Source organism: Rhipicephalus sanguineus, chromosome 5, assembly GCF_013339695.2.
Source record: "Rhipicephalus sanguineus isolate Rsan-2018 chromosome 5, BIME_Rsan_1.4, whole genome shotgun sequence".
NCBI lineage: Eukaryota > Metazoa > Arthropoda > Arachnida > Ixodida > Ixodidae > Rhipicephalus > Rhipicephalus sanguineus.
The window spans coordinates 18800454-18826363 of record NC_051180.1 but is presented as its reverse complement, the minus strand read 5'-3'; the positions used below and the strand labels follow the sequence as shown (position 1 = coordinate 18826363).

The 25910-nt window shown below is 46.0% G+C and overlaps 1 protein-coding gene across 1 annotated transcript in view; it reads right to left on the bottom strand.

Annotated features, from left to right (window-relative positions):
* Positions 1–25910, bottom strand: part of LOC119393319 (bone morphogenetic protein receptor type-2) — a 141344-nt gene that overhangs the window by 19644 nt on the left and 95790 nt on the right. The window contains exons 2-4 of the mRNA XM_037660275.2: positions 10438–10776; positions 8635–8808; positions 7811–8019 (exon numbers count right to left, since the gene is read on the bottom strand). Coding sequence (XP_037516203.1) covers positions 7811–8019; positions 8635–8808; positions 10438–10776 — 722 coding nt within the window. The remainder of the gene's footprint in view (positions 1–7810; positions 8020–8634; positions 8809–10437; positions 10777–25910) is intronic.

Here is a 25910-nt window from a genome sequence, read left to right as displayed (position 1 = left end):
CATGCTGGTCTATTGGACCTCTATTTGTTCATTGGTGTATTTGTCTATTGGCACTCTATTTGCCTATTGTGTATTTGTCTATTGGCATTCTATTTGCCTATTAGTACCGTTAGTACTGTATTTGTGGATTGGAAATCTATTGGCCTATTTCTCCGCTGGGAGCCCGTAATTTTGGCATATCAAATAATGGGCATTTGAGGACTGCAACATAGCAGCGCCTGTATAAAATGAACAAATTCTATTTGAAGGGAGGCATGTGCTATATTTATCATTATTACAGGATAACTTCATCAAATCGGCGATCTTCCCCGCAACAAGCTTTCCAGCTAGGCATGCTGTGCTTCCTTGTCGAATATATGCCACTGCACCGCTTCTCTAGGTAGTGCCTGAAAAAAAAGAAACAAGCATAAAATACTAAAATACCAGGAAGTAAAGAAAATATTTAGATGCGCCACTGAAAGAAAACTGAAGCATTAGAATAAAAAAAATATGCAGATACGACACACTGTAGAATCAGCATAAGGGAAATTCCGGTGAGCTGGCTGTAGGTAACAGCTTAACATGACAGGGACTTTTTGTCAAATTCGCACAGCAGATTCGATTATACTTGTATCCCAGAAGCATACCGCAGTCACGTCCCAGGCAGCACACAACGTCGGGCCGATATTGGTTTTACGGCGGCTGTGCGCGGCCCCACCTCGGGCCAGCATTGCCAGCCTGGCGCCGATATCGGCGGAGCCGTTGACTTTTGCCGGCAAAATTGGGCCGATTTTGCCGCCTTTCTTCCGATGTTGGTCTTTCACCGGCAACATTGGGCCGAGTTATCTGGCCTTCTGCCGTCTTCCCGCCGATATCGGCTAAGCCGACTTCTTTCACCGGCAACATTGGGCCGAGTTTGCCGACGTTTTGCTGTTCTTCCGCCGATAACGGCTTAGCCGATGGCCTTCACCGGCAACATTGGGCCGAGTTAGCCGCCGTTTTGCCGTACTTTCGCCGACATCGGCCGAGCCGATGGTTTTCACCGGCAACATTGGGCCGAGCATGCCGTCATTCTGCCGTGCTTCAGCTGACATCGGCGGAGCCGATGGCTTATCGACGATGTTGGAACATTCTTGTCTCCCTTCAGACAGTTATACAGGCTCTGTTGGGAACGTCCTCCTGCGTCGCGGCGCTCCAAAAGTCCTCGTCACCGACAGAGGTACGGCTTTTACGGCAGAGCTAACGCAAACCATATTGAAATAGAGCCACACAAGTCACCGACGGACATCACCCGCAGGTGAATGGCCTCACCGAGCGGGTAAATGAAACCCTCGCCGACATGCTGGCAATGTACTGTACGTCGAACACATGACATGGGACGCCATAATATCTTCCGCACATAACCTGAAGTTAACACGGCACTGTAAGAAACGGCGCACATATGACGCAGTTCAAGCTAGTCCACGGAAGCCCCTCAATGACGCTGGACGCCGTGTTGCCGGCCGTCAGTGACGAGAATAACCTCGACGTTGCGCTCTACCTTCAGCCCGCCGAAGAAGCCCTGCAGCTCGCCCGCCTAGGATACAATCGCTCTTATTAGTTTCTGTTATGACAATGACTAACAACTATCACTAGCACAGTCACTTTTCTACCAAAAAAGGTGGTCTTTAGAAGAATAACTGACTGAAATTAGATGGCCACTTCGTTGACCAGTTGTTCAACGCTATCAAAAATGTTGAAACTTTATAACACATACCATTAACTTCATGGGCCAAATTCGAAGTACTTCTGTTTCGTAAATGTTTTGCCACTGGTCGGCCGACTTCGCTAATGTATCCAGCATCAAAATTTACCCAAACATTCCCGCACGAATGCTTTTAGCGGAAGAAGTTTTATGTGAATACTAATTCTGTGCATAAATCGAGCCTATCATCATATTTATAGCGCTATATCCTTTCAGCCGCTGAATGTGTGCCGCCAGCGCTCATATACTACACGGACAGTTTCCGATCTCTGTGTTTACACATATTTACTCACGCGCGTGTTTGGGTGAAGCGTAACAAGCGCATTTGCTTCAGTGATGTCACATAATTTTACTTTATGAAAATAGTAAAAGCTCAGCAAGGCGTGTTGCTGAGCTAGTTGGTTCATTACTTGAGAAAAATAGGTATGGTGCAAAAAAGACCGGGCGAAGTGAAGACACGTTTTGTCATTTGAATGTTTACAAATCAACTAGCCCGCTGACCATCTTTAACGAACTGACAAACACATGCTTGCCACGTGTTTGTCAGTTCGCATTTGCACTTCGTTGCCGTCCATTTTGTGACATACATATCTTTTTCAAGTAAAAATCTCGCTCAACGATTGCTTCCCACGTGCTTTCAGAAACAGTCGCATAAAAATTATTATTATGGCACGTGAAATACGATGAAAAATGCGGCTCCAACGTGGTGTACGCAAAGTTTTCATGCAGCGACATGTGGCAACAAGTGATGCATTGAAAATTCGACGAACGCCTTTCTCAAACGGCATGCCCATAGACATGCTGGGGGAATCGCATACCATTGTGGTAGGCTGAGCCGTGCTTTCAAGAAGGGAGAATTCTCTTTTTTTTTTTCGTCTTCTTCAACCTCTACCCCCACCTCCCTCCCTTCCCCTCGTTCAGCGTCATTGTCGCGAACTCGCTTGACCAGGCAGGGTAGGATAGCCGTCCAGACGGAGGGACAGTCGTAGCTGCGGGAGCAGGTTTTTTTTCACTCTGACCAGCAGAATTCTTCAAGAAGTGCGGTGTGTGGACATGTGTGGTGGATGGAAAGCCAAATCGTGCACGAGACGGATACGCGGCAGGATTCCGGCATTGTTTTCGGCTGAGATCACCGCAGCGAGAAACCAGTGGCCCCCTGCTTCCATGTTGAACTCGCTCACCTCATATAAGACCGCGTGTTCACTGCTGTTACGTGTCATCAGATTTTTGTTCTCTTCTTATCGCGTATTCTCTATTGACCATCGTGTTTTGTGTATTCTGATAGGTGCGCATGCATCTTTTATTCGCTCGTGTTTTTAGCGATCCAACGGGCACACGTGAGTGGTTTTTATGCACGATTCTTTTCTGTTACAATCTTACCTTTAGATTAGGAATGCGTGCGTGTCTATCTTGTTTAGATGTAGAGTTCATGGGATCTTGTGGTACCGCTCGCAATGTTTCTCGCGTCGCGTGCAGCAGTTTATCCATCTTTTTGGCCCTTAAGATATCACTGAAAAAATTGCAATTCCCGCTTAAAGGATAACGCTAATTTAATTGCCAGTCATGTGTTACGAATGCCTACCGTTCCTTGGTGAACTTAATAAACGTGGGGGGGGGGGGGGGGTGCTCTCCTGCTCGTAATTAGCTCACGCGTATACACAATCTTCTAGTCTAGTTGCCACTCTTAATCTCGCTTTTTCGGCAAGCCGCCTAACATTATCTTTCTTTCCTTCGGGTCCGTCTTTAATCCTACTTTAATGTTGCCTTCGTTTACATCTCCAGAATTTTTTTCGTGATTCGGCACCGTCGTTACTGAAAAGCGCGATATCGTGCGCAAAACGCAAGTAGCTAAGATATTCTTCGTTAATTCTTATTCCTATTTTTGCCCGTTCTAGTTCTTTCAGTATTTATAGTGAACGTGCCGCGCATAACGTTGAAGAGATTGTAACTCTTCGCATAGGCGTGCGCACATTGGGGCAGGGGGGCGGCCGGCCCCCGTAGTCACCTAAGAAGAGGTGGGCGCAAGGTCTGCCAAACACATTGACTTAATAGGGAGGGGGGGGGCGCCGCGATGAACCTTCGCCCTCCCCCCTCTGAGGGGAACCCTGCTCACGCCTATCATTTTGCGCCTGATGCCAATCTCGATTAGGATTGTCCTGCTTTTTTTGAGGAATACGGTGGCTGTGGGGTTGTTTTAGATGTTGGCTACGGTATCTATAGATGTTTAGATATTCCTTTATGGCATATTTATTCCGGAACTGCTGGCGTGTGTTCATATCTGTGAATAAATTTGTGTTTATCACCTTGCAAATGTGTTGCTCCTTAATTTCTCAGACGCATGCGTAGTTGGTGCAGCAGGCCTTTCATCAATTTAGTTTTGTTTGAGACAATATTGACTTTCGTTCTCGGCCTTGCACGGTTCGACAGAATTGTGGGTCTTAATCGCACACTAAGACATCAGTGGAGCAGTCGTTCTAATTAGGAAGCATTTTTCGAATATGGCACCAATGGCAGTCGATGAATGTCGTTGGGCCGCGAATAGTCTATTTTAGCGCTGCTGACTTACAGTACAGTAACCACAGTAATACCGAACTGCCGTGGTCGGCACGCAGCCATTTTACTTAATAACACATGTATCAGCCTGCCTGATCAGGTTACTTTACGCATCGAGCAACTACCGCCGGTGTCTGCATATAACCTAGCTACGTGCCGACCACGACGGTACAGTACTACCGTACTTAACGCATGGTAAGCCACCACTGCTAAAACATAATAACGGGTGTAAACGGTCACGCCGGCGGCTACCCGACGTCGGCGGGGCCGACACCGCGCCAGCATCCGCTAGCATACATAGGCCCAATGACGGCTTGCCATCATCGGCTGAATAACGGCAGGCCCGTCTCGGACCGACGCTGGCTAGCCCACGTCGGCCCGAAGCCGGCAAGCGCGCATCGGCCCAAAGGCGGCTAGCCGACGTCGGGCCGATGCGGGTGAAAGTAGCGCGAGCGTGATTTGCCGACGTGGGGCCAATATTGCTGCCGTCATTTGCCGACGTTGGGCCGAGATCGGTCCAATGGCGGCGTGCTGCCTGGGGTGTGTGGACTTCGGACACTAGTGGGAAAGGCCAAACAGCACTAGCACCAAACCGATCGCAGCGTGTGAATTTCGGGACTTCACGCAGAAATCTTCATTAAATATAGTGCCTCTCTACTGCAAACATGTGTGTCATAGAATGGGGTTCAGTCAGCATGACTAGTAATTGATGATGGGACAGCCACACAGGATTTTTATTGCCAATAAACTCCTTCCCTCTCCCATAAGTGTATTATTGAGGGTGAACGAAGGCATGATTACATATTTTAGTCTATTTAGATTATCGCGAAAACAAAAGTCGATAACGTACGTCTATGCCAGCGTCTGTATATGCGAACAGCCCACACGATGTTCAAAACTATTGTACTGTGGAGCGGAATAAATACAAACGAAGGGGCTAACTTAAAAAAAAAAAAAAACTATGCCAAGTTCTCAGACTTCTTCCATACATACCAGTTACAATGCTAGGGCCGTGAGAGCTGGGCACATGCAGCGACAAAATCATTTTACGTGGCTAGAGGTATTATTTCAATACATCTGCAAAGAACCGTAAGTGAACACTGATTTATCACTCTTGTCCTCGCTGTCCGGTGGGCACGCTGGCAGATGCACGAATTAGTAGCACAGCAAGAGCAACTTTTACTGACTAGCAAATATATAAAAAACAGTTCACTTACCGAACATCGGCAGGGTATGCCCTCCGAAGCAACCACCTTTGCGAGCAGCATCCTGTCAGCACACTCGGTACCACTTACTGCTGAAGTCCGAGACGCTTTTAGCGCTGAAACGTTTAACTTCTTTGACGCTCATGAACTACCTTGCATTGTCGTCGCGATTACACACGTGCGTTTTCGTGCAACCTTCAATAGACACAAACATACAACATTTCTAAGCCTCACTTCGACCACGAACATGCCGCACCACACACTCGTGACTCGACCGAAAATACCCGCTGCGGCTGTGGCTGGCTGTAGTCGGCTCGCTTGCTGGCTGGCGCTCGTGCCGTGGCCATACCACAAAAACAAGATTTTATTTTTTGCTATTGTATTGCAATATTTTGCTCTATTTCCAACCCCTCGAAAATATTCAGCTGCTGACAGGAAGGTTATGGAAAGCGTAGCGAACCGAAATTTCAGCTGCGAAAAGAAAAAGAAAATAGAAGACATACAGCGCCTTCACGCGACAGCTATTATCTTCAATGAGCTCTTTTGGCAAGCCTGTATCACTTTGGTTGCTCAGCGTTGGTTGCTCGTGATTTTGTTATCGTTATCGTGTTTCCGCATGTTTTGAACTTCAGGTTTTTCTCGTTTTTATATGACGCGCATTACGGGTGACCCCGCAGGTACAGTAACCTGCGGCAGCGAACGCGATGTTACCGTCGTAAGAAGTGCAAGCGCTCGAGCGAGCTTGCACTTACAAAACCTTATTTACAAAGGCGACGAAAAGAAACGCGAACAGCGCTGTTCGCATTTGTTTTCTCCGCGCTCTTAGCTTGGTGACAATAAAAATACGCTAGTCTCGTGAATGTATCATGGATAACTTGTCTTATTACCAGCCAGGCTACAACTGTTTTGAAAAGTAATGCGACCAGCGGAGCTGGTAGATGCCGTACTGTTCGCGTTTGTTTCCATAGCGTGCTGTCGAGAGAGAGAAGGAATGTAGGAAAGGCAGGGAGGTTAACTAAGAATCGCAATAGCCCACCGGCTGAAAACAACTATGTATACATTATGTGCACACATTCAAGCAGGAAATGATGACTTCTACCTTATATGCTGACTTCGCTTATTTTATTAGCAGCTTATTTTCCCACCCCGTTTGCACCATGCAAGGATAGCAGAGTACAAATTGCTGCCTTTACAAGAACATTGAGTACCCCAGTTAAAACATTACCTATACTGTGGCGTTCCCTTTTCAACTATGATAACTTTCTCTTTCTGTAAACCTGTCTTTTTGCAGGTTTATCCCACAAATATTGCATAACCATAACCTTGAGTACAGAATGAAATTGCACTACAGGCGTCTGTGTAATTATTTTGGTGAGATTTATGAAAAATATGGCTGCGATATTTTGGAACACTTATGTAAAACGGCTGCCACTTTGCTCAAATACTGAACAAATCAAAAACTGCCATTTGGCTGAATTCGCTACTGCATGACCCTGTAAGTGAATTAAATACATATAGGTGGCCTTTTAATACCATGCATAACCCTGTGACTTTGGTGGCAATTCACACCTGCTAGTTCTATAAATGACAAATAGGTGCTATTTATTGGTTCTATATGTGACAAATAGACATTGCCTATTAAAGCCTATTGGTGCCTACTGGTTCTATAAGTGACAAATAGCTGCCACCTATTGGTACTAACATATACCTATTGGTTCCATTGGTGACAAGTAGATGTCTCCTATTGCACAAATAAAAAATTTATTGGTCCTATCGGTGACAAATAGATGTTGTCAATTGGTCTCTATTGGTGACAATAGAATTCTAATAAGACCTATAAAGCTCCAATTGAGCACTTATACAACAAATAAGATTTTTCTATAAGACCAATAGAAAATTCTATTGGCATTTTTGCTAATTCCCACAGAGAATTTGCATAAATGCTCCGTCCAATAACGCTTATTCGTTTTCAAGACATCAAGCGCTCTCGTGTGTTTCAGACAGCTGACTTTCCCATAAAGACACATGCTTATGTAGCTGGTTTTCGGTCGGAAACTTGGATCGTCCCGGTAAGTTTGATCAGGGATTCTGACATCACTGCTCAGCCAAACGTAACGTTTTAGGTGGCAGCAACAAACCTTTAACTCTTAATATGCTTAGCATTTACATTAGCCAAGAAAAAGCACTTACGTTTCGAGCGGAAACCATCTAGCACAACCGTCTTTCACAAGTGAAGGGCAGGCGGCCGCGGTTCTGTGGACAAAGCTTACATCTTTTTCTTAAGTTGTAACCTAGTATAGCTGATTGACATGGCTAGTGAGAAACATGCCTGTATTTTGAGGCTGTCCAGATCCAGCATGGGTGACTGCAGCTGGGGTGCCTCCATGAGGTGTGCCGAGTCAAGGCCGGGCTTGGGCTTTGGTGACAAGCAACGCCAGTAGAACACTACCAGGCCGACCATGGTTGCTAGGAGCAGCAGGCACCCCACTATCACCAGCACCACTGTCTGGCCTCCCGGCTCGGCACGATACTGCTCGGCTGAAATGTAAGCGTCCGGGTGAGTGTTTCATGTCAAAACAGAGCAGTGACAGCCAACTACAAATTGCGCGAAGTGACAACTTTTCCAAGAAACAGGAGTGCTGTGAATATCATACTCGAAGAAGGAGAAAAGGGCACGTACGAATACTTTTGCTTCCTGATAATGACATAAAGCCCAATAATATCCCGCACCTCCACCACTTGGGACACAACAGATAATGTGACCTTTATTAGGCCCCGAAGACACTGTGACGCAACCACACCCAAGCACAGATCACAGTCAAGACAAGTCCCCATCACCAATGACGAACACCACGTGATGATGAACATTTATGGAGAACGAAGATGTGCCTAATAAATGCCCACACTAGAACAAGATAAACTACAAGCAACAACAAAGCAAATACCATAAGAAAATTCCTTTTAAAGGGAAAGGAAAGAACAACGATTAGGAAATTTTACCCATTTACGTTTTTTAATTTTGTTTGTCACACTCCTTTGATGGTCAAATATCGGTACCACCTATATTATCACATTCACTACAAAATCACTGAAACATGCTCATCTTTTTCTGCTCTTGCATTGAGCACAATTATGCAACAAGCACAAACTTACGATATGTTTCTGTGCTGTCATCATCAGTTGGAATGTAACCATCAGTGACATTGACGTTGCAGAAATCTCCTAGGCAGCAACAGAACTTGGTGTTGTTCAAGGCCTTGGAAGGCTTCTTGGTGGAAATGCAGCTGGAGGACTTGCAGTCCACTTCACCTGATGAGCCCCAGCAACCTGCCAACGTACAGACATGTATGTCCTTTGTCAGTGGCACTGGCCACATTTGGCAGCAAGCTTTCAAGCCTTAAGCTACAAGTTTTGCAGCAAGTGTGCATGGATATGTACACATCTAACAGACTGATGGCGACGAGATCCAAGATTTGATATGATTATCTTTTGATTGATCTGTGGTGTAAATGTGTATTCATTAGGCGAATATTTAAAAGTGCCACCTGTTAACTGCTGCTGTAGGCAATCTTATACAAAAGAGAAACAGAGAATACTGCAGTTTATTAGGTGATGACAAACAAAATGTTGTGATCTTTGCAGTACACCAACTGCGAAGCAAGCATGTTAAATATATTTCTCAATGTCATGCAACAGAGATAAGGAAGTTATCTTTTGGTGACACACTAGTACAGTCAGTATACATCAGAAATTGAGGAAATTGTATGATCATAAACAAATAGTAACACTGATTAAGTTAATCTTATTATCATTCTAATTATTCGAGGGCACATGTCACATGTTCAGAAAGAAAAGATGATGAGTGCTCAAGCTAGCTTTATCCAATTAGCAGATGTCATGAGAGACTAAAACCTGATTCCTGATATCCATCTACAAGATTATGGCAAAATGTACTGCCTTTTTCGCTTATTTTTCTGGTAGGCCTTCCTTATGTACAGTGAGCCGGAACTAATTGGAAATATACAGTGTATTTCAAGAAGCTATGTTGAAGCCTGTTAAGGACACTCGCTTCATGCTTACACAACAGCTAGGTGTAAATAGTAAATAATATAGTTGCATCACTTGTGGCGTCTACTATAAGAATGTGGCAGTTGTGCCATTTCTCAGTTAAGTTTCAATTGTCTCAGCAAATGTTGCCATAACTCATAACAGTGCATGCAGGATTTAGCATGTGTGGGATCAGTTAGGTACTTCTCGGATGACACATACTTCGGTTCTTGCATTAGCACCCATCCTCTTGCTCTCTTATTTATTTATTTATTTATTTATTTATTTATTTATTTATTTATTTATTTATTTATTTATTTAAAAATACCTTACAGGCCTCGCAGAGGCATTGTGTAAGGGGGGGGTCATATACAAATCTAAGAACAAATTGGGTTAATATCAAGAACGAAGGCAAGTACACAAAAATCAAAACAATGTAGGATAACATTAATAACAACGGCAAGTACAGCAAGATATGTGTAAGTACAAAGCTAGTGATATGTATGTAAGATTATAAACATTATGAATCGGCAAGTTTGAAACACACACACACAAAGGAAAAAAAAGAAAGAAACGAGAAAAAAAAAGAAATTAGAAAGCTGGTCTCATTTTCCTAATTAGTCATATAATCACTGCCTGTAGTTGTTCTAACATACGTGCCTCTGTTGTAAACACAATCTTGCATGAATTGCTTACTTATCTAATCATATCTGTTTTCAAAAGATTTCAAACACATCTCCTGAAAAACCTTACATGTTGGACAGAGGGTGTCACTGTACAAGCAATGGTCATGGGACGGTTTTCAGCAGAATTTTCTCAAAGTGCCGAGTGTGAGTATGTGTCAGCATGCTCAGCACTTTAGTGGAGATGCATTTCCAAGCCCATTTGCTCACAAGTGTGCACGCTTACCTTGAGTGAGGATAATCTGTGTCGTCTTGTTTGTAGGATCTTCCTGCCAGAGTGTGTAGCAGAAGCTGGAGCCTCGTGGGCAACGCTCGGTCGTGTTCGAGTCCAGGAGTTCCCCTGTTGCCAGATTTTGCTCGTGGTCTTGGTACTGCTGAGCCTGCTGCTGCTGTTTCTGCTGCTGCCGATGTCGCTGATGCTCATCACCGCTGCTCCGCCTGGCATCGTGGTCATCCTGGTTGGCAGATTCCTGGTCTTTGTGCCCGTCGGTGTCTGCCTTAGATGGTTGCAGGCGCACCGAAGATTGGCGTGAGTATGCACAGACGTTCTGCGAAGCGGCCAGTGCTGCAAGGGAGATGCAGAAAGCAGACATGTACAAGATGACTTGAAAGAGTCCTAATCGGTGTCAAGAGCCTGGATATACAGGGTGTTTTATGAAATGTGTTCGAAAATCCTCAGATATAAGGGAAATGGTAATAGTTACTCATTTCCTTCATAATAACTTTTTCTGTAGTGTCAGACGTCTTAAGGTGGCTAAAGACATCAATTAAGGTGTAATTAAACAACATAATCAACTTTTTATCAGTAGAGAGGCAGTCGGGTCAAATATGGGAGAATCCACCTTTTTAATTTTCCTGTGCTGCCCTCTGCCATTTCGCTAGGGCTTTAGTAGGGGGCCAGAACGAAGGCCTCTGAGATGAAGGAGCGTCGCACGACCATTCCGCTAGGGGAAGGGCGCATGCGCCGTGGCATCAAGGAAGAGGCGGACTGGAGCCCTTCCTGCAAAGAGCCCATTGGCGCTTGAAGATTTCCAATGAGCAGCCGCTGGTAATTTTAACAGTGTCGAAATCCGTGCCAGCAAAGCCGAAACGCGGAAGAGCGCTCCTGCAGATTCTTCCGAGACGCCCAGAATGAGCGCGCGTCGATATATCAACCATCCGTCGACTTTGCTTTGTGTGCGTGCGGGCTGCGCTTGGGATTTCAGCACGCATGGCGCACGTACGTTAACGAATGTAGAACTAACAACACTGCAATCGCTGTCGGTCGATTCCACGAAAGATAAAAAAAGTGTGTATATTTGATGTTTCCGATTTTCCTGATAATTTTGTATGTTGTGCACATATGACTGCACAGCACGAAATCGCAGTTCGTTTTCAAATAAAATTTTTTTTCATAACAGGAAAATTCGACAAGTGTCGCCGGTTGACGATGACCAGTTTACGAAGAGTGCGTTTTCGTAAATTCGCGATCATACTGGCAGCTACTGAAGCTATATATTACAAATATCTTTCTTTTTGGCGGAAGTAGAAGTCAAGAGGAAATAGCCCTTATGATTTCATGGAATTCTGAGCAAATTATGTATTTTTAAAAACTCACGAAAAACGCTGCGTTTTTGAAAATCAGTCAAATTTGGGACGCTATGGCTACTTCTGTGAACATCTTAGCTTGTTCATATTTGCAGCATGGATAGGCCTCTATGGGAATAATGAACCTCTGCATTTGTATTTCTCTAATAATTTTCAAAGTAGTAAATTTTCATGCTCGAAACACCAAAAAGAGAAAAGTGCTCCTCGATTCAAAAATCTATAATAAAAAAAAACCCAATCTCAATTTTGTTCAAAGTCCCCCAAAATGTTCTCAAAGGACTGCAGAATGATATTATGAAAAAACATGTTGCATCATTTTTATTAGGACAAAAGCAGAAAATGTCAAACATTGTGTTTCCAGAGCGTGGTGGCTACTGCGTGAAGGACATCTCTAGTAACAAGAAAATACAGTAACACGTCTTTTTTCTTCTCTGTGCTTCGCTAAACAACAGTAATGATCTATTGTCGGAAAGTGGGAACTGTTCTGTAAAGAAAAAAAGATCGTTCCAATTAAATGCATTTGCGACACCACTTATATTCCTCGTCGACGGGCAGCACGGACATTTTCATTCCTCTGGATAATTTTTTTTAAGTAAATGCGCTTACCTATATAAAAGCAACGAAGCTAAACGCGAAATTTGTGTAGCTGAGTCGATCATGCATTGTAAGAATGTGAGAAATCGCAAATAGCGACAGTGGTGAACGGCGAGTACCGCAGTGCAACCTAAGCACAGCAGCCACACATTGTTTGCCAGGCTTTGTCGCTCTGCACGAGAAAATGCTGGGGTGTCGATTGCGTTGGTTACACGATACATTTTAACGCGATAGCGTTAAAGAGCTCGTATCGCAGAAATTCCGCCGTCGGCGTCGGCACCGTTGGTTGTGAGCGAAAAATCATCATCTTGTCCGTGACCGAAAAATCGGTCCGAGTGAGAATCGAACCCAGGCCGTCTGCGTGTCAATCAGGTGTTATACCACACAGCCACGCCTCTTTTTTTTTTTTTTATTGCCTGTTATTAGACATGTACATCAAACAATAAGGACATGAAAGAAATACAAAAGTTGTGTCAGTCCTGCTGGACAGACACAAGTTTAAAATTCCTTGAGCGCTGTCAAGGCTTCTACCCTCGACAACCACTCAGGTACAAACTCCTGAGCTTTCTGGAGTTCCACAAACTTGGTCATACACTCACGAAAATACATCCGTGCGGGCCGTGCATCTGGATCGCAATAAAATCCCGCCATACGAGCCCGCCACAAACAGTGAAGGCCGGTTAACATTATTAGGTCTAACGGCAATCCATGTTCATCATCTATTGGGAGAAACCTGATGCCATATGGATTTAACGGGAATTCCTTCTTGATTGTCCTCTGTAATACATCCCAAAAGTACACGCCCTCCCAACAATGTAAGAAAACATGGTCAATAGTTTCTGGCTTATTACAGATAAGGCAGTCTGAGCCCCAAGGTAAGAAAAAACCACGCTCCTCAAGGAATACCTTGACATGCAATGTGCCTGTGTGAAGCTTAAAAAAGATTTTCTAATGAGTATCTGTTCTCAGTGACACGTAAAAAGCTGTACAAAGATGTGTGTGATGCAATTTTACCCGTCCCTCTGTACAGGGCCATACACAGTAGAGGCCAAGGGCAGGACGTGCTAAAAAGGGTTAAAAGAATGCAAGTGGCGCCTTACACAGCCACGCCTCTGCTTGGAGCTGCACTGAAAGTAACTTTCATGCTTCCATAAAATACGCGTCCTGTATACAGGTGTCGCAATACGAGATGTAATATGGCAGTAATATTGCATTGTACGATGGCAATGTACAAGCGTACATTGCCATCGGGCGTCACACCACGTCAATATCATAACGACTTGGTGGTTTAAAGACAGCCACCCATTACAAAAGGTACACACATTACTGCGCGTATTCCCTTAAGACCACGTAGTGGGTGCATCGCAGCCTCGAAAAAGGTTCTCCCGCATAATTGCTCCTGGTTTAAAGCATGCTACCCATGCATAAGGCACACACCTCATTGCGCGCATTCTGTTAAACACTCGTAGTGTTCGAAGCGCGCACTAGGGGCAGGATATTGCTATCGCGTTCAACTCTTAAAGGTGAAGCTTAAGCGTACCCCAATTTTTTCACCGCTCGTCGCTCTCCCGCCCGGTCTCTGGATCCGCACCGTGCGGATCGTGTGGCGGATCGAGTGGCCCGCGCTACACGCCTTCGTGTAAACGGAGTAGCATGCGTTAGACGGGCAGGTGCAAAGGGTGGCGCGATAGACGCCCGCCTGAGCAGACGACAGCAACGAGCACGGCTGTGCCAGTCAGCCAAACACCACCTGAGATAGAAGTTAAGCATCCAAATTGGGCTTCACTTTGGTGCGATCACTGTCCTACGCTCTGAAGGTGGCTATGGGTAGGCGTTATAGCCATGACCGAGATTTTGTACGGACTGCCTCATGGTGCACAAAAAGAAAATTCCGCTGCAGCGGAATTTTCGTTATGTAGAAGATATCGCATCGAGTCTCTCTTGCGGAGGGTCATGAAGTAGGATGCGCGCTCAATTCAAGAGGGAGACCAGATCTGCCAGCACTGCTTCAAGACATACAAGGAGATGCAAAACAAAGCAGATGCAATGCAAACAAAACGTGTTTTGTCCGTGGCCAAAACTGCTGCCACCAATCTTCACGTAATCGATTCTTTTTAAACTCTGCATTGATCACATAAGGTTTGACAACGTACACATTTGGGCCAACAAAAATCACACGTCTTGGCGACCGCTCTCCAGCAATTCATTTCCATTCATGAAGAGACCTTGGCTTTTATACCAATCTCTCAATTCTGGTGCACCTCATCATCATAAGAGACGCATGGAGGGAATGCGTTCTTTAGCACTCAAGATATGAATTATACTCAACTGAAATAGATGAAAGAAAAGGAGGCTACAACTGAAAGTGCCTACTGTGGACCAGGGCTTAAAGTCAGGGGGGGCCCGGGGGGGCCCGGCCCCCTCTCCATTTTTCAAGGAGGGGCCCGGCCCCCCCTCGGCAGTCCGACGGAGGCACTGCGGCACCCATTTGACAAATGTTGGAGTAGAATTTTTTTAGCAGTAGTGCTTTGTGCGGGGAGATTATACTCTGCAATTTTCCGAATAATGATTTAATCGCGAATGTCGTTGACGGGATGTCAGCAAAACAGAAGAAAACAGGTATCGTCGTACTGTTGAATGCAATTCACTAATACACTGAACACCATGGGCAACGCCTCTTAAAACCATGGGTCACCACCCTGTTCGACAGAGCGTCTTGGCACAGCATACTGTTTCATGAGGCACCTCAGTGTGAAGCTACCTGCTCGTGAATCATGTAATGGTTCACCTTGGTCTGTTTACTTTGCCACTCAGTTTTCATTCTTTTATTGTGCATGACATGTCTGCCGTAATTGCAGAGACGCATGTATTTTGCTTACTTTATTAGCCAAGTGGTAGTGAAAATGAAATGTAGCATTGACGTGCCTGTGGTTCTGAATCCAGTGAGTCAACTAATGTTACTCACTTTGAGCTCTCATATGTTTAAGCCGTCACATCCCCAGTTATTTTTGAAAAATCGCTCCCAAAATAATTTATTTTAATGCGTGAATGGATTGATACGTTGAATAAATGCCCGGAATACATTCCGAATAATATATGTATTTGTATAGCATTCATAAGCATTTGTTCAGTTCTAGAGACAGTTGGCTTCACTGCACTGTGATCATTGCAAACACCTCTCTTAACGCTTAATCTATAGCATATATATATACAGTGTAATCTCTGAAGTAACGTAGCTCACACAGGCCAGAACCACCAGTAAAACAAGGTTTATTCCAAACACCTGCGATCGTCGTCTTCCTCAGTCTACTCAGACCTATGTGCACGCGCCCTGCAGATGCGCTCAGCCGCAGTTCCGCAACTGGCGCGATACAGCACTTCCTTCCCCTAGAATGTCTGGTGAGAAATTGCACTTCTTTCTAAAACCTGTCCGGAACTCTTCTTTTGCGAGTTGAACGTCTGGGTAGGACAGGGTCTTCCACAGCGCTTGCAGGCTGGTCTGTACCCGCCCCATCGTCTGTTTGTGCGCCGAGTTCTTTTGCGGGTAGTTGTTGTGGCAACGAACCTTCATCGCCGATGTTCGTTTCGCTCTCCCTTGAATGGGTCACGGAGGCTTCTTGCTGCGCTTGCTGAGCTTCCCGAAGTCGCACTTGGTCGACATGTCGTCGCTGTTCTCCTTCTTCCGTATCAACAGTAAGCAGCCGACCCCCGCTGGCCGCCGTCACCGTACCAGGCAGCCATCTCTGTCCACTGCGGTTATACTGCCATGACCAAACTCGTGTTCCAGGAAGAATCAACCGGGAAGGTGGTGCTGCAGCCTTGACCGTCTCTTTTGTGTCCTCTCGCATCGGGAAATGAGCACTTAGTCTGGTTCTTGGTTGGGCACCTAGCAACATCTCTGCGGGCGATTTGCCGTCCTTTACCGGCGTTACCCTGTACCGAAGCAAGTACGTGCACAACACGTATACCAAGACAAACAAGTGTATACAATGTGCATTATTTCATTCAGTATGCATATGCTGATTGTGCAGACGGCCCTCTAGCACATTGTACGAACGGCGCCATAGGCTGCTCTCGGGCGTCCATACTTACCATTGGGCCCGCCAAGCAAGCTCCCATTGTAACGCGAATTCATTACTCGTCGCCCTGACATCAACGCGACAAGACTTTCGACCACTCAAAAGTCACTGACATACATCTCGCATCTTGCCGCCGCCTGTGACGACTGTCAGCTGCAAGGGCGACCACGTGCTTTGCGGCGAAGCACCAACAAAAAGAAATGCAGGACGCGTTCGGAGGGCCAAATTCAAAAATTATTTTCTTCCTTAAAACAAAAAATGATTTGATTAGACTTTCTTCAATGCTTAATGATGTAGTCTACTATCAAACGCTGCATGACGAGGATTTTACTTGGACCGCATCAGTGTGAAAAATACGGTCAAACATGCGACAAATCGCACATATTCTCTAATTTCACAATTTTTTTCGGGAAGATTTGAAGTCTATTTTACCCCTAAACATTTTTGTACTAAAATACACTTTCCTGAAAATCATACTGTTATTTATATTGGTTAGGGAGAGTTCCAGATAGGTCAAGGAAAAATCACGAACTTTGAACATTTTTGCAGTTTTTGAAGATATGTAGCTGGTAGTGAAACACGAAATTTTCGGAATTAATGAATAGGACAACTAAACAGAACCTGCGATGGCGCAAGCGTGGTTTCGAAGCTCAACACACAAAAATGGATTTTATACACATTTTTCTATAAGGCACGGTTTAACAAATACAAGCGAAATTCGAGGGGGCGCCATGGTTGTCAAAATCTTTTTCGAGCAAAAATGTTTTGCTACAGTACTCTATGTCGCACAGGAAAAAGGCGCAAATTTTATCAGCAAAATCTGCGATGTGCGATCGCCACGTCTGGGACACTTGCGTGGAATGACCCATATATATATATATATATATATTAGGGGTGTGCGAATATCAAATTTTTCGAATACGAATTGAATACGAATATCCACCTTCGAATTGGCCTCGAGGAGTTACGGAGTCGCCCTCTATCGGACGCGCCTCGATTGCGTGCTAGGCAGGATACCTCTGTGGGATACCGCCGGCGCGCTCCCCATAGGTTTTGCTGTCGGCGCTCTACAAAAACACCTCGCGGAAGCCCTCCAGGGCATTTCTGTAAGTACTTTCGAAATGAACTGTGTTCTTTAATGTCAAAATAATCATTTTCGACGAACTGAAAGCACAAGATAGTCTACAGTCGCTGTCTCTGCAGAAAACCGAGCACCCGCTTCACGCTGTCACCGCGTTGCAGACCCCTGAACCGGTTTCTTGCGTGAAAGGTAGTCACTCGCTGAGTGCAAACTATGTGAAATATCTCGTTAGGGTAGACTGCCTGTATAACCAAACGGAGCATAACAGAAAGAAGCCTCAAGCCAGCGATCGCACGGGTTCGCGACGACTGACGGTGCCTCTGCATGTATGAGCGTCTGCATGTATGTTCGTACTGATGGTTTCGCTTTTGCTACGAGCGCATTTTGGCACCGCGCTGTGAACTTTAGGCCGCAATATATGAGAATTTGTGAGTAAACAAACAACTACTGTTGCGCGGACCATATCAGAGCAGTTCAAAAACAATTTCCTTACAACTGCGGCTTCGGTGCGCATGACAACTTTGTGATCTGCCGTCCCGACGATTCAGTGTTTTTTTTTTTTTTTCGGTCTAAATTCGGGTACGTTTCAATGTCATTTGACAAGTTGTCTCGCACTGCGTATTGATCGGTATTCTCAGCGGGCAAATGCCGCTGCTTCTGTTTCTTTATTCAGCGCATTCGTTTCGTTTGGTGCTCACACAAAACGTGAGCAAATGCGACGCCTTTTTTTAATGCTCCTTATTATCGTTCCATTTGCATTCCAGTGAACTTGCCGCTCTCTGTGATCATCAAATTCATAGACCAAAGCTTCACCACTTCGAGATTGCTGGTGGAAGGAGAACCAGTCTACGAGGACCGAGCATGTAGTAGCATGCGACGCCTAGGAAAAGAAAGAAAATACAGTAACGCGGGAGAATCAGTACATCGACTGACAAGAATAAGATGGCTTTCGCCTTCTAGTCATCTTTAACGAATGCATAAGGGACCCTGTGCGTTTTTTAATTCAACGTATCTAAACAATGACTTGCGCATCTGCAGCCGATTTTGTGGACGCTGAGCACGGGGCCGACGATCAAGAGGTCGCATTGGAGGGTTCTGAGATGGCATCGCACGTGGTAAAATGTATCGCTGTTACCATCCTGTGGCAGATAAGCATCATTTGCCGGCGGGAAGCGCGCGCGAGCCATCGTCTCAGTGCGCGCTGTCTGCTACTCACCGAACATCGCAGGCCCGACGCAGTAACAAAAGTCTTCGTCGCGGAAGTGCTTGTTGCACACAAGACTCGTAGCGGATGGCTACTTGCCGGTTCTTAGCTCTACAACCCATGCTTCACGCTGTTTCTTGTCCCGCGGTTACCAGTGCAGGCTGACACTGGGCTCCTTTGCGTAAGCGCGGCGCTGCGGCCCCGAGCGGTAGAGCCCCATGTTCGTCGCCTTCGGAGGCAGCCACTCTATTACAATGGTTTCAGTTGAGTAGAAAATGAGAGAAAACTTCCGAATTTGAACAGACCGCAGCGCATGTGGGACTTGAAACTAGTTTTCAAAGCACGCGGCAGTGCGCCACAAGCAGCCGACGCGGCCGCGGAGACCACGTGATCCTGCCAAGTACGTCACGCCGACGGTGGCGCCGGCGTTTCCAGTGGTGGGCCTCGAGGCCAATATCGAATCGAATATCGAATATCAAAGGAAAAATGCCTCCACAGTAACAATATTTTATTTAACATGTAGCTATTTGAAAAAAAAAAAAAAAACATTAACAGCCTGACTGGCAACACAACGTACACTGCTATGTCCAGAACACAATGTCCAGGCTAGCACAATGCACATCACAACACAAGCAAATATCACGGCACAATGAAAGTAATGACTACATGTTATCACGAAGAAATATGCGTTGCTCCACATGATCAGGCAGCAGGCGCTCCCTTGTAACAGAGACAACCCCCCCCCCCCCCCCCCCCTGCCACTGAAAAGGCACGCTCGCTTGGAACAGAAGTGGCTGGTATAGGGTAGTACATAGGGCAAAGCTTTGCCAGACTGGGGTATCTGAAGGTGCCTACAGTCCGCCACCAGTCACATGGGTCGCTGTCTTTCTTCAGAAGTGGTCCCGCATAGTGAACGAGTGGTAGTGCGGCACGTTACGGCCGCATAATATTGAAAATGTACGGTTACATGATCGCCAACAGCGCTGCACGTCGGAGATGCACCAGCAATAAATCATACGTATTGGGGCGCTCGTCGCAGGCAGATATTGTGCCTCCGTGTACTTACGATGTTTATCGCTCCTCTCGGCAACGTTTTTAGCGATACGAACGCAGCAGAAATGTGGAAGACGAGTTATTTTATATGCATGATAATTGAATCGCATATTCGAATTTTTCGAATATTCGAAGTTATCGAATACACGATTTTCGAATCGCATACGAATATCTTGAAATGTAATATTCGACGAATATTCGAAACTTTCGAATATTCGCACACCCCTAATATATATATATATATATATATATATATATATATATATATATATATATATATATATATATATATATATATATATATATATTTATATATATATATATATATATATATATATATATATATATATATATATATATATATATATATATATATTGCCGCTTTATGAGGGCCCCCCCTCCAATGAAGGGAGACTTTAAGCCCTGCTGTGGACTGAGGGATGTCTAACACTGGCGTGAAGACGCAAACCACGCAAATGCATTTAATTGGAACGATCTTTTTTTTTCTTTACAAAACAGTTCCCACTTTCCGACAATAGATCATTACTGTTGTTTAGCGAAGCTCAGAGAAGAAAAAAGACGTGTTACTGTATTTTCTTGTTACTAGAGATGCCCTTCACGCAGTAGCCACAACGCTCTGGAAACACACTGTTTGACATTTTCTGCTTTTGTGCTAATAAAAATGATGCAACATGCTTTTTCATAATATCATTCTGCAGTCCTTTGAGAACATTTTGGGGGACCTTGAACAAAATTGAGATTGGGTTTTTTTTATTATAGATTTTTTAATCGATGAGCACTTTTCTCTTTTTGGTGTTTCGAGCATGAAAATTTACTACTTTGAAAATTATTAGAGAAATACAAATGCAGAGGTTCATTATTCACATAAAGGCCTATTCATACTGCAAATATGAACAAGCTGAGATGTTCACAGAAGTAGCCATAGCGTCCCAAATTTGACCGATTTTCAAAAACGCAGTGTTTTTCGTGAATTTTTAAAAATACATAATTTGCTCAGAATTCCATGAAATCATACCAGCTATTTCCTCTTTACTTCTGCTTCCGCCAAAAAGAAAGATATTTGTAATATATAGCTTCAGTAGCTGCCAGCGTGATTGCGAATTTACGAAAACGCACTCTTCGTAAAATGGTCGTCCTCAACCGGCGACACTTGTCGAATTTTCCTGTGATGAAAAAAAATTTTATTTGAAAACGAACTGCGATTTCGTGCTGTGCAGTCATATGTGCACAACATACAAAATTATCAGGAAAATCGGAAACATCAAATATACACCGTTTTTCGATCTTTCGTGGAATCGACCTGTCGTGAACAGTGACGTCCTTCTGGTCGTCCGCTAGATGCGCTCACGGGTGCGCTTCTATGTCGCCGGTGAAATTGGTCAAATTTCATTACTCCATAATATATTACCTACCAGAGGCCGCTTTTATTTTTCGAAATCTCAAAGCGGCAATGGGCTCTTATTTCACTATCAATTGTCCACATTTTTGTTGCGCCAACAGTGCGGTAGCGCATATTTCCAGATTCGCGTAAAGTTGGCCGCCTATTGTGCACAATATCTAGCTGTGGTAGACGCATCCACTTCAACAGACACTGCCAATAAAATGCACGCACTTTTTTTTTCTTTTTTTAACGTTTGGCGCGCTTCCTTTCCAATACCTTACAACGGTGCCGCGCGCACCAGACACGCGTGAATGTGCCGAAAATACTTCATTCCTTTTCAACACCCAATCCCGTACGCAACTATTCCGGAATGCGCCATAACCTTTCTCTCTCCGCAGCTCGCGCATATCTGCCGATCGATACACGGCGCTTCGGTCGCCAGCGAAGCACGGGGAAATTGACGTTCGCCGTTGCAGTCTCTCAACGATGCACAGTAAAATGGTGCCCAGAAAGCTGAAACTGAAAGTTGAAACACATAAGCGCAAAGCCTCGGCAGGGCTCCTGCATTTCTGCTGCGATTCCATGTAAAAATGCACGTTTTGCGCATATCTGCATGCTGTTGTGTGTGGCAGTTCAGAAAAAGTACAAACGATATTTCCGAACGCTAGGTCGGTCGTGCAAGTCCCAAATACAGGCAGGCAAGCCTGCGCGAATGGTAAGCACTTTCCCGAGCTTCACGTGTGGTCCGGCCAGGTACGGCGGCCTAGCGAACGCAGGCTGTGTCCGCGTTACCGCCTTTGGACGCATTATACCGGATGTAATCTGTCACTGAACCGCTCGTGAAAACTCGCATCGTGGGCTTCTATTATGCGCAAACGTTTTTAACGCAGCTAGTTTTGTTTATGACTGCAATCATCTCACGGATTTCCTCCTTTCCCAGGACTCTCGATGTTCACTACCGTAGTCAGACAAAAAAACACGCGCCGGAGCCCGACTGTAGCAGCGTCCAAGGGGGAAAAAAAGGAAACAAAGAAAAAGCGTTGCGAATACTTTCTCCTTGCTTCAAGAATGAAGAGTTGCGCAACGAGAGTCTACGGGTAAGTTGGTTTTGCTCAATCTTCCGGCTGCGCTACATAATCTTGCGCGGTTATCGAGCATGCTCATGGTGAGATCTAAAAAAAAATATCTCGCAGATATTGAACACGACCTGAGATTTCCGCGGCACTCTAGAACATATTCTGTCGTATCAGAGCCCGTTGCAGACAAAGTTTTCATATCGTGTACGTACAATAGAACATGCATGAGCATAGGCGTGCGGGGGTTGCCCTTCGGAGGGGGAGGGGGGGGGGGGCGAAGGTTCATCGCACCCCCCCCCCTCTCTCTTATGTGACTAGGGGGAGGGGGGCCGCCCTGACCCCCCCCCCCCCTGCGTGAACATGCTGCGGGATGTTGGAAGGTGGCGCCAAAAATATAGAGAACAATGTGCGTAAGAACAAACGCAACTACATGGAAGGATGTTTAGGGAGCTGTTTGGAGGCGAAGGCATCTGGCGATACCACTGCGTCATTCCACGCGTGCCGCTGCAACCGCATCGCGCGAGCAAACGGAACCGCCGGCAAGAAGCAGCTCGGGAAGGAAAGCGGCGGCGGCAGCGGCGGCACCAGCGGCACGGCCTAGGAAAAGAGAGAGAGGAAGAAAGCGCGGCAGCCATGGCGGCAGCCCAGACAGAGAGATGAAGAGAGAAGGGGTTAGCGAGAAAGATGAGCTAGACGAGCTGTTGCCAAGGTTACCGCCGTCTGGCCCAGACGTAGCTCTGGGAGCGGGAGGGCCTCCAGCCACAACGACGCGGCGGCGGCGGCGACGCCAGACAAGTACGCCCACTTTTTCTCCCTCCTCGTGTCTTCCCTCTCCTCTGAATCCTCCCCTCCTTGCCCTCAAGCTGGCCTAGCGCCGTTCATTCCCCTCGCTATCCTCGCAGTCTCTAGGCCTACTTTCCTTCGGAAACCCCGCAAGACTCTTCTTCCTCTCCGTCCTACTGCTTCATCCCTCCATAGTTCCTTTAGATCAAACAGTTCAACCTTCTCGATACCCTACCTTTACCTTCATCATCTCCGCCATTCTCCCTCCCCCTTCACCGCTACCCCTCATCACTTCCGACCGCGCCAAGGCGCTTCCGCTTTCGGGGCACTAGAGTTACTGTATATGCATATACAGTAACTCTACGGGGCACTGGCGCCACTGGCGCTGCCTGCACGGGTACGCCCCCGGGAGCTCGTCAAAGCGGTTATGACGAAAATGCACTCTCACCTCCGTGTGCTTTAACGCGAAGCAATAAAACCCGTCGAAACGATTCGCTCGCTAATCCTGGCAAGTCGCTTGCCTTGGCCCTGGCACCTACACTGCATCTTCGCCCTTCTGATCACATTTCCTCCAGCTCAACCCTTTAATCCCTTAACTCTTTCGAGAAAGAAGGGAGCGAGAGATGAGGTGCTACGCGCACACAGAGACGCCGATACTCGAGACGAAGCAGTGGCAGCGCTCTCTAAAGCCGCGCCTGTACGAGTCGCTAGGCGTATGACAAATGCGCTTCGCGCATTCGCATGACAAATTGAGCCGCATTCTGCGATTTATAGCTTACGCCGCATGCATACGTAAAACAGAAGGGCGGCGACGAGGCAGAGCTGTTAAGAAAACCGATCGCACGCGCAGCGCCGATCGACCGGTACTCTCTCACGAGCTAATCCAATTACGCTGTTATTTACGAGAGATAATTTGGCACGTGCTCTGCTTCACTGAACTCCGTAATTTTTTTCTCTCTAAATTTGCGGATACGGGTCCCCACGCAGCACAAAACGAAGCGTTAACCACCTGGTAACCACGTCAACTAGCGACAACTAGCCTGACTTCGCGATGATTATGCGTTGATTACGCACGAACACGGGTAGACAAATACAGACTGATAAGTGGGTTTCCAGTTACAAAGGAATGATTTCATTTGGTCGTGAGAAATGCCGTTCATGCGCTCCAAGTACGTGCGGTTTTGCATTCGGCCACCATTCAATTTTGGGCCACGTAACAGAAAACTGAATCAGCCACTTTGTACGAAAAAAAAAAAAAAGAAAATCGAAATCAAAGCGCTGTAGGGTCGATCGTCGCGGTCGATGTGAGAGACGCTGCAGCAGGCTAAATCAATGTAACGCTGTGGTTGCGCCGACGTGTCTATGAACGAACGACAAAAATGCGACACTGACGGAGGATGATAGAAAGAGCGGGGGGGTCAGAAGCTACGTTAAGTCTCTGGTTCCCGTAAAACACAACGCGATTAATTTATAGCGACAAATAATAATGTCCTAGCAGGCGCAATAGAAACCTATGACGTCACTGGGAGTTGAGCGGGAACCGTCAAGGCGGCGTCGCCCCCTGGGTTTTCCTTTTGCGCGTTTTGGTCGCGTAGTGGTCATGGTGCTCGACTGCTGACCCGAAGGTCGCGGGACCGAATCCCCGCCGCGGTGGCCGCATTTCGATGGAGGCGAAATGCTAGAGGTCATTGTACTGTGCGATGTCAGTGCACGTTAAAGAACACCAGATGGTCGAAATTTCCGGAGCCCTCCACTACGGCGTGCCTCGTAATGATGTCATGGTTTTGGGGCGTAAAATAACCAACAATTATTATTATTATTATTTTTATGGTGACCGAGCGTCTTCTCGTGGCAAGAATGGTGTGTTTCTGGTACTGTGAAAGGGCAGTTTACGAACACGAAAAAAAAAAAAAAAAAAAGAAATGGTTTTTCTCTTAAACTGTCTTTTGAAAGTACTTCTTAAAAGACAGATTTTTCTCGATAATTCTGCCATCTCACCCGCGCACTACACTGAAGAACTGACGATCCACGCAACAAGTCGACCGTCCATGGGATCACCGCCCTTATGAACTAGCGAAAACCTTCATCTTGGGGCCAACCCTTGCATTCGATCTTTAAGCGGTCTATAGGACTCGGATGCGGACACTGGCACTTAATATCGCTTACGAAACGCTAACGCAATGACCTCTGCACGTGCACTGTACTTGACGCAGGCTGCGGATGCACTCCATCCTCGACATAACGACGCTAATGCGCCGGAAAGCCCCTTTGGCGCCGATAGCGTCTGCGCCTGTGTCGTCCCGCAGCAACGGTACTGCACGAACGGCCGCGATTGCGTAAGGACGGTCGCGCCGCTGACGCTGAAAAAGCACGGGCGCGCGAGGAAAGTGTGGTGAAACCGTCGCGCATATCGCGTTTTCACGAAGTATGTGCCTGTACACATTCTTCAAAAGCGCCGCGCAGCGTATGTCCAGAGACACACACAGTGTACGCGTAGTCCGACAAAGTGCGCAATGCGGCGAAGAAGAACGGCAGGCTTAATCATATTGGACGACTACCAAAATGCACTGTACCTGCTCTTTGACTGCTAGCCACGCGCGAGCTCACAGACGCGCTACTTGCCCATTCGCTTTAATTCGGCTTATTCATCAGTACAAAATATATTCGCCAGATAACGTCTGTACAAGATTGACTTTGCCTGCATACCGTCATCCCGGCAGCAAAGGAGACATCGGTCTTTTATCTCACACACACAGAAACACGCGCAGAGAAACACAAACACACGCATATATATATATATATATATATATATATATATATATATATATATATATATATAT